Raw genomic sequence first — 13,482 nt, 5'->3', positions numbered from 1 at the left:
GAAAGAAGGCGTCGGTATTATTAAATTTGATGGGCGCGAGAACGTACGGCCTATTGCAGAATTTAATTACCCCAGCTAAACCAATGGAGAAAAGTTTTGAAGAGATTGTTAATATCTTACAGGAACACCTAAACCCTACACCACTGCTGATAGCAGAAAGATTCAAGTTCCATAAAAGAAACCAGCACAAAGATGAGAGCAATGCTGACTATCTTACGGAACTACACAAGTTATCGAAGCACTGCCAGTTCGGAGCAGGACTGGCAGACACCTTAAGGGATAAGTTTGTCTGCGGGCTCCAGAGTGAAGGAACCCAGAAACAACTACTTTCGGAAAAGGACCTGACGCTAGAACAGGCTTTCAGCGTGGCAGTATCCTACGAAGCAGCAGCACGGGGAGCTGCGGAAATACAACAGAAACCACAAGAATACAGCGCTAACGAAATGGCGTATGGAGCAGAAAAGCGCTATGGCTGTGGCAGAACAACCCATGATCAGAAGGACTGCTGGTTTAAGGACAGAGTATGCAGGCAATGTGGGAAAATGGGACACATAACAAGAGTCTGCAGGTCGGGAAAGAAAACCAACACTAAAAGAACTACTAAGGAAAAGTACAAGAAAGTAAAAAAAATGACAGACAGTAGTTCAGAAGGTCAGGAGAGTGATAATGACTCCGGGAGCAGGAGACTAAGTTGTCTAAAGTTACACAACATGATCGCAAAGGAGGATCACCGAACCATTTGGGTCACCCTCATGATAGCAGGGTCCCAAGTAAAGATGGAATTGGACACAGGAGCAGCCCTAACTGTCATGAATCGACGAGACTATGAGCGGTTATTCTCACACATACCCTTGAAGGACACGTCCATTGTATTGAAGACATAGATGGGGCAAAAAGTCTACCCCAGAGGAAAAATAAGGGTGCCAGTTAAATACAACGGCAAGGAAACACAGAAACTGTATCTATATATACTACCAGATGGAGGACCACCATTATTGGGACGTGAATGGATCCGAAAAATACAATTGGATTGGCATTCCATTCAGGCGCTAACTGTGACTGACAAAAAGGATGACGACGTCACACCTGGATGACTGTCAAAAATTCTAACTGACGCGAAAGAGGTGTTCCAACAAGGACTTGGGACTCTAAAAGGAGTAACGGCAACGATAAAAATCGAAGATAATGCAAACCCAATTTTTTTTTAAGGCCAGACGGGTAACGTACGCGATCCGCCCAGCCGTTGAAGCAGAGCTGGAGAGTCTGGAGCGTTCGGGTGTGCTGTCCAAGGTGGACTGGAGCAAGTGGGCCACACCCATTGTTCCTGTAATGAAGAAATCATTGAGCAGCACGCCTGGGGAGCCGAAGAAGGTTCGCATCTGTGGGGACTTCAAGGTAACTGTGAACCCAGTCCTGCACACAGTTCAATATCCACTTCCACGGATAGAAGATATTTTCGTCTCACTATCTGGAGGGAAACGCTTTACGAAGATTGATCTGGCCCAAGCGTATCTACAAATGGAGGCGGAAGAAGCATCTAGGAAATAACTCACGATAAACACTCACAAAGGTCTTTACCAGTACAACCGACTGGTATTCGGGGTAGCATCAGCCCCGGCTATTTGGCAGAGGGCGATGGAACAAGTCCTGCAAGGGATCCCGGGGACCCAGTGTTATTTGGACGACATCCTGGTTACGGGCGAAAATGACAGTGAACACCTTGCCAACCTGGAGCAGGTGCTCACTAGATTACAAGAATATGGGCTACGAGCCAACCGCCCCAAATACGAGTTCTTCAGGAGACAAATCTCGTATTGTGGCCACATGATTGATGAGGAAGGGTTGCATAAGTCCCCAGACAAGATTGAGGCAGTAGTCAAGGCTCCAGCACCGGAAAATGTGTCGCAACTGAGGTCGTTCCTCGGGTTGGTGAACTACTACCATAAGTTCTTGCCGAATTTATCTACAATTCTGCACCCACTGAACGCCCTGCTGCAAACTGGAGTAACATGGAAATGGAGTGATGAGTGTAAGCGTGCCTTTCAGAAATGTAAATGCCTAATCACTTCAAAAGAAGTATTGGCCCACTTCAATCCAACACTACCGATTCGGTTGGCATGTGATGCATCTCCCTATGGCATCGGAGCGGTGCTGTCACACAAATTCCTTGACGGTTCAGAGAGGCCAATAGCCTTTGCGTCGCGCTCGTTAACCTCAGCCGAGTGTAACTACGCCCAGATTGACAGGGAGGCCCTCAGCCTGGTGTGGGGGGTGAAGAAGTTCAATCACTATCTGCACGGGCAGAAATTCACCCTACTGACTGATCATCAACCTCTGGTCTCCATTTTTAACCAAAAGAAGGGCGTTCCGGTGATGACGGCGCAACGGCTGCAAAGATGGTCACTTTTTCTAGGGGCACATCAGTACGACATAGAGTACAAGGGTACGAAACAGCATGGAAATGCTGATGGGCTGTCGCGCCTACCGTTGCCTACGGTGGAGGAAGCACCTGCAGTGGACCCTGTTGAGATATTCCATTCGACCATAGTCGAATGTCTACCTGTTACAAACTCAAGTATAGAGAAGGAAACCTGAAATGACCCGACACTCTCTCGGGTCTATGATTTGACGGTGAAGGGATGGTCAGCACATGGTGACTCACTGTTGCCAGCATTCTCGCCAAGGAGAGAACAGCTGTCAGTGTGCCGGGGGACCTTGATGTGCGGATCCCGAGTGGTAATTCCACCCAAGTTGAGAGATAGAGTGCTCAATGAGCTTCATGAGGGTCATCTGGGAGGGGTAAAAATGAAGAGCCTAGCCAGGGCGTTTGTGTGGTGGCCGGGAATCGATAAAGAAATCGAGGATATGACCAAGAGATGCACAGGATGCCAGAAGGTCCAAAACACTCCACCACAGGCCCCGCTACACCCATGGGAGTGGCCCTCATCTCCATGGCAACAGGTACACATTGATTTTGCTGGTCCATTTATGGACTCAATGTTTCTAATCGCCGTGGATGCCCATTCGAAATGGCCAGAGGTCATCAAAATGTCCTCCACCACCACGGAGAAAACTATTGCAGTCCTACGGACCATCTTCACCAGGAATGGCTTGCCAGAACAGATTTGCTCTGACAATGGGCCACAGTTTGTGTCCGAGGATTTCCGGAGGTTTCTGAGGAATAATGGGGTGAAACATTACACATCTGCCCCATATCATCCAGCCACAAATGGATTGGCTGAGAGGTTTGTTCAGAACTTTAAAAAGGCAATAAAGGCAATGTATAACGACGACATACCACTACAACACAAGGTGGATAATTTCTTGTTTGCTTACCGGAATGCGACACATGCAGTCACCAACCAAGCTCCAGCCATAATGTTCTTCAACCGAAGGCTAAGATGTCGCCTGGATTTGCTCAAACCAAACATAAGACGAGATGTTGAGGATAAGCAATTCCAGCACATCAATGAGAAGCCAACCAGGAGCTTCAAGATAGGGCAACCAGTCTTGGCCCACGACTACTGAACAGAAAAATGGCAGCCAGGAACGATATGCACACAGCAGGGACCACTAATGTACACAGTGGACGTTGGAGAGAGCATCGTGAGACGCCATGCTGACCAGATACTAGAGTCACAGGAACAAGCCAAACCCATACCACGAGCATGTGCACCTGGTAATGAACCCGAAGTACAGATTGCGTCTACCTCAGAATCAGTGGTATTGAGCCAGAATCGACTCCGCCGCAAGAACAGGATACTCGAGAAAGGCGCTATCCAGTCAGGATCAGGAAGCCTCCTCAAAGACTGAACTTATAAATGATTATTTCAGTTGATGTATATAGTACAGAGAAAATTGTAATTGTAATTAATTATTATTTAATTGTTAAAAGAATGTTATGTACTGTTTATCTAAAAGGGGAGGAATTGTTGTGTATGTACCTTTAAGAGAGAACTGATTTTATACTGTAGTACCGGCAGTGACCACACCTGTATATAAAGCCATAGCAGGCTTCTGTACTTTCAGTTTAAGCTTACCCTCTGTTCAGTAAATACCTGTTATTATTGTTCTCCTGCAGTCCGTGTATTATTGATACGCGGACACATGTGTAACCTCGTCCAATCCCACTAGCCATTCGTCTGTTAGTTGAAGAATGGTGTGTGATACTTAAAGAGGGATTTTAAAGGAAGGGAAGTATAGTTGACGAGAACTAAAGTATATTTTTTGCTTCATTTCTGATATAGTACACAAAAATATCAGGAACAACTTGTGAAAATGGTGCATGAGAGCACTCTGGGAATGCGGGTAGAAGGGTAAAAAAAAAAAACTGATCAGAGCTTTGCAATACACCAGTGGGTTAGAAGGTGTATGAAGTAGCCTCAACAGCAGTCTGGCACATTTGTCTTTGAGTTGTTTTGTGCATGAATGGATTGAAGAGGGAGAGAACTGGATTACTGGACATGTGACACCGAAAGCAAGCAGAAACAGAAAGTGAAATGCAAGAGAAATTTTACCTGAATAAATACTAAATACCTGAAATTCAGGTAATAGACAAAGGTATCGAAAAAGAAACAGAAGAGGGAAATGTGTCCAAGCTTCAAAAACACCCAAGGGTGATAATCAATGTGGGGGGGGGGTGGGGAGGAGGGATTTTTAAAATTTAAAATTTAAGGTTTTCAAAACCACACACTAAATACCATCTGTAATAATAAGGCACAAAATAAAGATAGATCATGCCACTGTTTGACACTATATACCCAAATATTCATTCATAAAAATAGAAACTGAAGGAATACAGAGTTCCAATAGGCACATTAGGGACAGCTGGTGAAAGCAACTAAAAAGGGAAAAGGGGGCACTAATAAAAAGTGCAGTTTTTTTCCACTGGTGCATGGCTCAGTGGATAGCACTCTTGTCTCTGAGCCAGAAGGTTGTGAGTTCACAGTCCCAATCTAGAGACTTGAGCACAAAAATCTAGGCTGATACTCCAGTGCAGTACTGAGGGTGTGCTGTAGTGTTGGATGGTGCTGTCTTTTAGATGAGAATATGTTGAACCAAGGCCCTGTCTGCCCATTCAGGTGGATGTAAAAGATCCCATGGCACTATTCGAAGTAGAGCAGGGGAGTTATCCCTGGTGTCCTGGGCCAATATTTATCCCTCAACCAAGAAAAACAGATTATCTGGTCATTATCACATTGCTGTTTGTGGGAGCTTGCTGTGCGCAAATTGGCTGCTGTATTTCCTACATTACAACAGTGACTACACTTCAAAAAAAGTACTTCATTGGCTGTAAAGTGCTTTGGGACGTCCTGAGGTTGTGAAAGGCGCTGCATAAATGCAAGTCTTTCTTTTTTCCATCCCATGGGTCACTCCGACATTTATTTTTCAGAATACACATGCCAAATTTTGTCACATTTTCAAACTAAACCAAGTTGCCAATCTGAGGTCTAGACAGAGTAGATAGAGAGAAACTGTTCCCATTGGCAGAAGGGTCGAGAACCAGAGGACACAGATTTAAGGTGATTGGCAAAAGAACCAAAGGTGACATGAGCAAAAAACGTTTTTACACAGCGAGTGGTTAGTGTAATGTCCGTGTGTAATTGAGACATGGACTGCAGAAGTTGGTTATAACAGGTGTTTACTGAATGGAGACAAAACTGGAACTACTATACAAAGTTACTACACAGGCTTATATACAGGGGTGGTCACTACTGGTACTGCAGTATACAGGGGCTGCAGAATATAGTTCCTTCTTCAAGGTACATACACTACAATTCCTCCCCTTTTAGCTAAACAGTACATAACATTCGATTAATAATTAAATAACATATTTACAATTACAGTTGCTAGATACATTAGCTGAAGTTAATCAATTATAAATTCAGTCTTTGAGGAGGCTTCCTGATTCTGTCCGGATAACGCCTCTTTGGGGTATCAGGTTCTTCTGGCAAAGTTGATTCGGGATCAACGTCGTTGTTTGGTTTGTCTGCTTCCAATATCACCGATTCTGAGGTAGATGCAATTGGTACTTTGGTTTCATCACCAGGTGTATAGGATCGTGGTGTAGATTTGACGTTTTCCAGTGACTCTAGAATCTGGTCAGCATGGCGTCTTACAATGCTCTCTCCAACGTCCACGGTATACATTAGAGGTCCTTGCCATGTGCAGATCGTTCCTGGCTGCCATTTCTCTGTGCGGTAGTCCCGGGCCAAAACTGGTTGACCTATCTTGAAACTCCTGGTTGGCCTTTCATTCATATTCTGAAACTGCCTGTTCTCCACATCTCTTCTCATGTTTGGCTTAACCAAATCCAAGCGGCATCGTAGTCTTCGATTGAAGAACATCATGGCTGGAGTTTGGTTGGTAACAAGAAGTTATCCACCTTGTGTTGTAGGGGCATGTCTTCATTACACATTGCCTTGATAGCCTTCTTGAATGTTTGAACGAACCTCTCAGCCAATCCATTGGTGGCTGGATGATATGGGGTGGATGTGTAATCCTTAACACCATTGTTCTTTAAGAACCTCCGGAACTCTTCAGACACAAACTGTGGTCCATTGTCGGAGCAAATCTGTTCAGGCAGCCCATTTCTGGCGAATATGGTTCGTAAGACTGTGATAGTTTTTTCTGTGGTGGTTGAGGACATTTTTATTACCTCTGGCCACTTTGAATATGCATCCACCGCAATTAAAAACATCGAGTCCATAAATGGACCAGCAAAATCAATGTGTACCCTTTGCCATGGAGAGGAGGGCCACTCCCATGGATGTAGAGGGGCTTGTGGTGGGGCGTTTTGGACCTTCTGGCATCCTGTACAGCTCTTGGTCATCTCTTCGATTTCTCTATCGATTCCCGGCCACCACACAAACGCTCTGGCTAAGTTCTTCATTTTTACCCCTCCCAGATGACCCTCATGAAGCTCATTGAGCACTCTATCCTTCAATTTGGGTGGAATTACTACTCTGGATCCACACATCAAGGTTCCTCAGCACACTGACAGCTGTTCTCTTCTCAGCGAGAATGCTGGCAACAGTGGTTCGCCATGTGCTGGCCATCCCTTCACCGTTAAATCATAGACCCTGGAGAGTGTCGGGTCATTTCGTGTTTCCTTTTCTATGTTTGCATTCGTCACAGGTAGACATTCGACTATGGTCGAGTGGAATATCTCCACAGGATCCACTGCAGGTGCTTCTTCCACCGTCGGCAACGGTAGGCGCGACAATCCATCAGCATTCCCATGCTGTTTAGTTCCTTTGTACTCGATGTCATATTGGTGTGCCCCTAGGAAAAGGGACCACCTCTGTAGCCGTTGTGCTGTCATTATCGGGACGCCCTTCTGAGGGTTGAAAATGGAGACAAGAGGTTGATGATCAGTTAGTAGAGTAAATTTCTGTCCGTGCAGGTAGTGATTGAACTTCTTCACCCCCCACACCAGGCTGAGGGCCTCTCTGTCAATCTGGGCGTAGTTACGCTCGGCTGCAGTTAACGAGCGTGACGCAAAAGCTATCGGCCTCTCTGGACCATCAAGGGATTTATGTGACAGTACCGCTCCAACGCCGTAGGGAGACGCATCACACGCCAGTCTTATCGGTAGTGATGGGTTGTAGTGAGCCAATACTTCTCTTGAAGTGATCAGGCCTTTACACTTCTGAAAGGCCCGCTTACATTCATCGCTCCATTTCCATGCTACTCCAGTTTGTAGCAGGGCGTTCAGTGGGTGCAGAATTGTGGACAAATTCGGCAAAAACTTATGGTAGTAATTCACCAATCCGAGGAATGACCTCAGTTGCGACACATTTTCAGGCGCTGGAGCCTTAACTACCGCTTCAATTTTGTCAGGGGACTTATGTAACCCCTCTTCATCAATCACGTGGCCACAATACGATATTTTTTTCTTTAAAAACTCGCACTTGGGGCGATTGGCTTGTAGCCCATGTTCTCTTAGTCTAGTGAGCACCTGCTCTAGGTTGGCAAGGTGTTCACTGTCATTTTCACCTGTCACTAGGATGTCGTCCAAGTAACACTGAGTCCCCGGAATCCCTTGCAGGACTTGTTCCATCACTCTTTGCCATATAGCCGGAGCTGATGCAACTCCAAATACCAGTCGATTATACTGGTAAAGACCTTTGTGAGTGTTTATCGTGAGATATTTCCTAGAGGATTCTTCAACCTCCATCTGCAAATATGCTTGCGCTAGGTCAATTTTTGTAAAACGTTTCCCTCCAGATAGCGAGGCGAAAATATCTTCTATCCTCGGAAGAGGATACTGTACTGTGTGAAGGACTGGGTTCACAGTCACCTTGAAGTCCCCACAGATGCGAACCTTCCTTGGCTCCTCAGACTTATTGTTTAACGTTTTCTTCATGACAAGAACGATGGGTGTCGCCCACTCGCTCCAGTCTACCTTAGTTAACACGCCTGCATTCTCCAGATTCTCCAGCTCTGCCTTGACGGCTGGGCGAATTGCATACGGTACCGGTCTTGCTTTGAAAAACTTGGGAATTGCATTCTCTTCTATTTTTATCGAGGCGGTTACGCCTTTAAGAGTTCCCAGTTCTTGTTGAAATACCTCTTTAGCGTTAGCCAAGATTTTTGACAATCGTCCAGGTGTGACGTCGTCATCCTTTTTACCAGCCACAGTCAGTGCCTGAATGGAGTGCCAGTCTAAACTTATCTTTCTGATCCATTCACGTCCCAATAACGGTGGACCACCATCTTGCAGTATGTACAGATACAATTTCTGTATTTCCTTGCCGTTGTATTCGACAGGCACCCTTATTTTCCCTCTGGGGTATACTTTCTGCCCCGTATATGTCTTCAAGACAATGGTCTTTCAAGGGTATGTGTGAGAATAGCCGCTCATAGTCTCGTCAATTCATGACAGTCAGAGCTGATCCTACATCCAATTCCATTTTGACTTGGGACCCTGCTATCGTGAGGGTGACCCAAATGGTTCGGTGATCCTCTTTTGTGATTACGTTGTGTAGTTTGAGACAGCTTAGTCTCTTGTTCCCAGATTCACTATAGCTCTTCTGGTCTTCGGAACTACTGTCCGTCATCTTTTGTACTTTCCTGTACTTTTCCTTAGTAGTCTTTTTGTTGTCGTTAGTCTTCTTCCCGGACCTGCAAACTCGTGCAATGTGTCCCATCTTTCCGCATTGCCTGCATGTTTTGTCCTTAGACCAGCAGTCCTTCTGGTCATGGGTTGTTCTGCCGCAGCGATAACATTTTTCAAATCCCCGTGTCATTTCATGGGTGCCGTATTCCTGTGGCTTTTGCTGTATTTCCGCAGCTCCCCTTGCTGCTGCTTCGTACGATACTGCCATGCTGAAAGCCTTATCTAGCGTCAGCTCTTTCTCTGAGAGTAACCTCTTCTGGGTTCCTTCACTCAGGAGTCCACAGACAAATTTGTCCCGTAGGGTATCTGCCAGTCCTGCTCCGAACTGGCAGTGCTTTGATAGCTTGTGTAGTTCCGTAAGGTAATCAGCATTGCTCTCATCTTTATGCTGATTTCTCTTGTGGAATTTAAATCTTTCTGCTATCAGCAGCGGTGTAGGATTTAGGTGTTCCTGTAGGATATGAACAATTTCATTAAAACTCTTCTCCATCGGTTTGACTGGAGTGATCAGGTTCCGCAATAGGCCGTACGTTCTTGCGCCCATTAAGATTAGTACCGATGCCTTTTCCTCATCGGCTACTTCATTTGCCTTGCAATATACTTCGACTCTTTCCACATACGTGGTCCAGTCTTCTATTGCATTATCGAAGGCAGTGATATTGCCAGTCTTCGGCATCTTGGAGATCTAAGATGGCGCCTCCCGCGCTTTGCCTTCTTCCCCGATTGAACAAAATGGCGCCTCCCGCGCTTTGCCTTCTTCCCCGCTGGATTAAGATGGCGCCTCCCACGCTTTCTGTCTTTTCTGCTGCTGCCAGCGCTGTTGCTGGTGTTTTTATGCCTTGATGGCGACGCCCTATGATCTTCGCGCGCTTCCCCCCTGCGCTGCTGCCAACGCCGCTCTCCGCGGTCCCCGTGGCAAACTGCAGCTCCTCGCGGCTTTCTGCGCTTCTAATTTCGTTTTCTTTTATTTTAATTACTGTTCCCGTCGTCAGAGCAGACCCTATGGGACACTTCCCTCCCTCTTCTCGGGTCTGTACGCTGCCCGGCTTCGTAGCACCGGCCGCGCCCTGTGTGCTCCACCCTCTCTCTCTCTCTCCTCTTCCCGACAACGCTGCTCGGCCCCGTTGAAAAGCCACCCGATCGAGCTCTAGCCCGCCGCAGCCCAGGAAGGATCAGTGTACTACCTGCCACCAGCCCGATTAGCTGGAACACCATAGACTGGATAACCAAGCCCAGCTCTCGACAGCCTCTCCTGCAAATCTTCGAATTCGATGAATCAGAGGGCGGTTGCCCACGGTCGACGCCCGTTTCTTCTGTTTGTTTTTTTTTTCTTTTTGGATTTCTTCCTTCTGGCTTCGACCTCTAATAAATTCGCTTCAGGGATGGATCCCCGTGAGGTGGTGCAGAACTGTAGGTAAGTTCGGATCTGTTCGTCGCCAATGTAATGTCCGTGTGTAATTGAGACACGGACTGCAGAAGTTGGTTATAACAGGTGTTTACTGAATGGAGACAAAACTGGAACTACTATACAAAGTTACTACACAGGCTTATATACAGGGGTGGTCACTACTGGTACTGCAGTATACAGGGGCTGCAGAATATAGTTCTTTCTTCAAGGTACATACACTACAGTTAGGATTGGGAATGCACTGCCTGAGAGGGTGGTGGAGGCAGATTCAATCACGGCTTTCAAAAGGGAATTGGGAAAAACATTTTGCAGGGCCATGGAAAAGGGCAGGGGAGCGGGACTAGCTGAAGTGCTCTTGCAGAGAGCCAGCACGGGCTGGATGGGCCGAATGGCATCCTGTACTGTAACCATTCTAGGATTCTGTGAGTGAGACTGGACAGCTCGGTGTGTTGAGACATCCCATTCCTCAGAGGCGGCGTGACAGTCTCTTAAATAATGACAGAAAATGCTGGAAACACTCAGCAGGTCAGGCAGCATCTGTGGAGAAAGAGAAACAGAATCAACGTTGGGGCAGAAATTCCGGTCCCTACGGGTGAGTACGCGTTGTGTACTCACCCGTCGGTACATCGGAAATGCCGATTTCAGGTATGCGAAGCGCATGCGCTGGAAACTGGCATTTCCGATCTGTCAAGAAAGCTCTTGACAGATCGGACGCCTGCCCTGGAGCAGGGCCTCTGCGGGTGGAGAGTTCCGTTTTTTGGAGACCCTCCGCCCGCAGAAAACACTTACAATTCTTGCGCCTGTAAAAGCAGGCGCAAGGCCTGTTTTTACCAGGCTAAGTTGAAGAAAGTAAAAAAATAATAATTTTTCCACTGATTTATCATTTTAAAATACTTTACAGAAAGGTAAGTTTATTTTTAGTCCCGTTAAAATCTTTAAAAAAAAATTCAAAAATGTAAATTTTTGTTTAAAATAGTTAATTTATTAGTCATTTTTAAAATGTGATTTAAAAAAAAATTGTTTGAAGTTTTGCTTACGTTTTGAGGATGGTCTTCCTGCCAAATCTATGAATAGAGATTCCCTGCTCTGATTGGCTTCCCATGGCCCACGTGATCCCAGGGACGCTGCGAACTACGCGTGCCCTGCGCGCCGGCAGTTTGAAGAGGCCCAAGAACGGAACTCTGCGTTTCCCGGGAGTCCTCCGGTCCAGGCGGAGATTTTTTCCCAAATCGAGGGCTGCGAACGGAATTTCTGGGCCGTTTAACGTTTCGAGCTGGGGGACCCTTCGTCAGAACACTCTCTTGGTCCACTCGACGTTTCGACTTCCGCGACCGCTCGCTGCGGCTCTGGAGCCGGCACATTGCGGCCACCGTCGCCGTTGAGGGCAGGCAGTAGACGCCGCACAGGCCGCGAGCCCAGGGAGCCGTTACCGGCAGCGACACCGGTACCGCCGCCATGTCATCGCGGAGCCTGCGGAAACTGCGCGGGGAGCGAGTCCAGGAGCCGCTCAGCCACATTCTGGACCAGGAGGAGGAGGAGCAGCCGCTGGAACCCGCGCCGCTCCGGAAACAGCGGAGGAACAAGAAAAACAGAGCGGCGGCTGGCAACCTGTACCGGCTGGTGAGTGAGCGCTGGGCCCCGGCAGAGAGAGGGAGAGAGGCCGGGCCCACCGCCGATAGTATTTAAAATGGAGGCACCCGGCGGGGAGTGAGCAGGGCAGCTTTCCCGGCCAAGCGCCTCGACTCATTGAGTCGTTGACATCCCAGGCGGACTTTGGAAAGAAAGGCCCACGGTTTGGTGTTTCCTGATGAGCTAAAAAAAAAAGTATTTGAAAAAAGTTCTGCCCCCAATTTAAGCTTAAAGCAGTGGAAATTATTGGAGGAATTGCAACAAGGTGGGAGAAGTGCTGAATGTTGTGCCCAGAGATTGGAGTTTCGACCCTGGCACTTGTGCAGAACCCTATCGCGACGCCAGGATTATGCCAAAGCACTTTGCAACCAATGAGTTGCTTTTGAAGATCGCAAAGTACTGCGGATGCTGGAAATCCGAAATAACAGAAAACGCTGGAAAAACTCAGCAGGCCAGGCAACATCCGTGGAGAGAGAAACAGAGTCAACGTTTCGGGTTGAAACCCTTCTACAGAACTCGGTTTCGATCCGAAACGTTGACTCTGTTTCTCTCGCCACAGATGTTGCCTGGCCTGCTGAAGTTTTTCCAGCATTTTCTGTAGTTGCTTTTGAAGTGCAGTCAATGGCCCGGATCTTGCGGTGGGTAATAATGGCGAACTGTCAGCGTTCGCCATCATTGCCCCTCTGAAACCGATCGCATCTTCAGGATTAAGCGCATTGGCATCTAAACGCGGAAATCCTGAAGTTGCGGCCAGTCGTTCACTGCTCTGACGCAGGCTGCACTGTGGAACCCTCCACCGCCATAGCCGGCAATCAGTGGAACTGATGAAAACTTGGGCTTTTTTGTGGTAATGTTGCTGTTAAATAAATGTTAAACCTTGTTGGAATAGGTGTGACGGGTTTTAACAGCATATTGACTGCTAAACAAACGTTATAGCCCTGGAAAAACTCATTTTTATATTTGTGGAGTGTCAAATTTCTCCATTATGATAAAAATTACAATTAAAAAAAAAAAAAAAAACTTTTAAAACACTTTTTAAATTTGTTCATGATATTTCAGCTTCTACCTCTTTCCGGACGTAAAAGATTCCATGGCACTATTTCGAAGAAGAGCAGGGGAATTATCCCCGGTGTCCTGGCCAATTTTTATCCCTCAATCAATATCACTTAAAAACAGATTATCTTGTCATTATGACGTTGTTGCTTGTGGGAGTTTGCTGTGCGCAAATTGGCTGCCGCGTTTCCTACATTACAACACTTCAAAAAGTACTTCATTAGCTGTAAAGCGCTTTGGGATGTCCGGTGGTAGCAAAAGGTGCTATATA

General features: G+C 46.8%; 1 protein-coding gene across 1 annotated transcript in view; it reads left to right on the top strand.

Moving 5' to 3' along the window:
• Positions 1-11,718: 11,718 nt before the first annotated feature.
• The window catches only part of tcf25 (TCF25 ribosome quality control complex subunit), a 41,905-nt gene continuing 40,141 nt past the window's right edge, over positions 11,719-13,482 (top strand). The window contains exon 1 of the mRNA XM_085991620.1: positions 11,719-12,149. Coding sequence (XP_085847746.1) covers positions 11,985-12,149 — 165 coding nt within the window. The 5' untranslated portion in view covers positions 11,719-11,984. The remainder of the gene's footprint in view (positions 12,150-13,482) is intronic.

Source organism: Somniosus microcephalus, chromosome 6 (assembly GCF_052327205.1).
Source record: "Somniosus microcephalus isolate GS21.2 chromosome 6, FLI_Smic_1.0, whole genome shotgun sequence".
Lineage (NCBI taxonomy): Eukaryota > Metazoa > Chordata > Chondrichthyes > Squaliformes > Somniosidae > Somniosus > Somniosus microcephalus.
The sequence above is the reverse complement of the archived record's forward strand: the minus strand, read 5'-3'. Positions and strand labels throughout refer to the sequence as shown.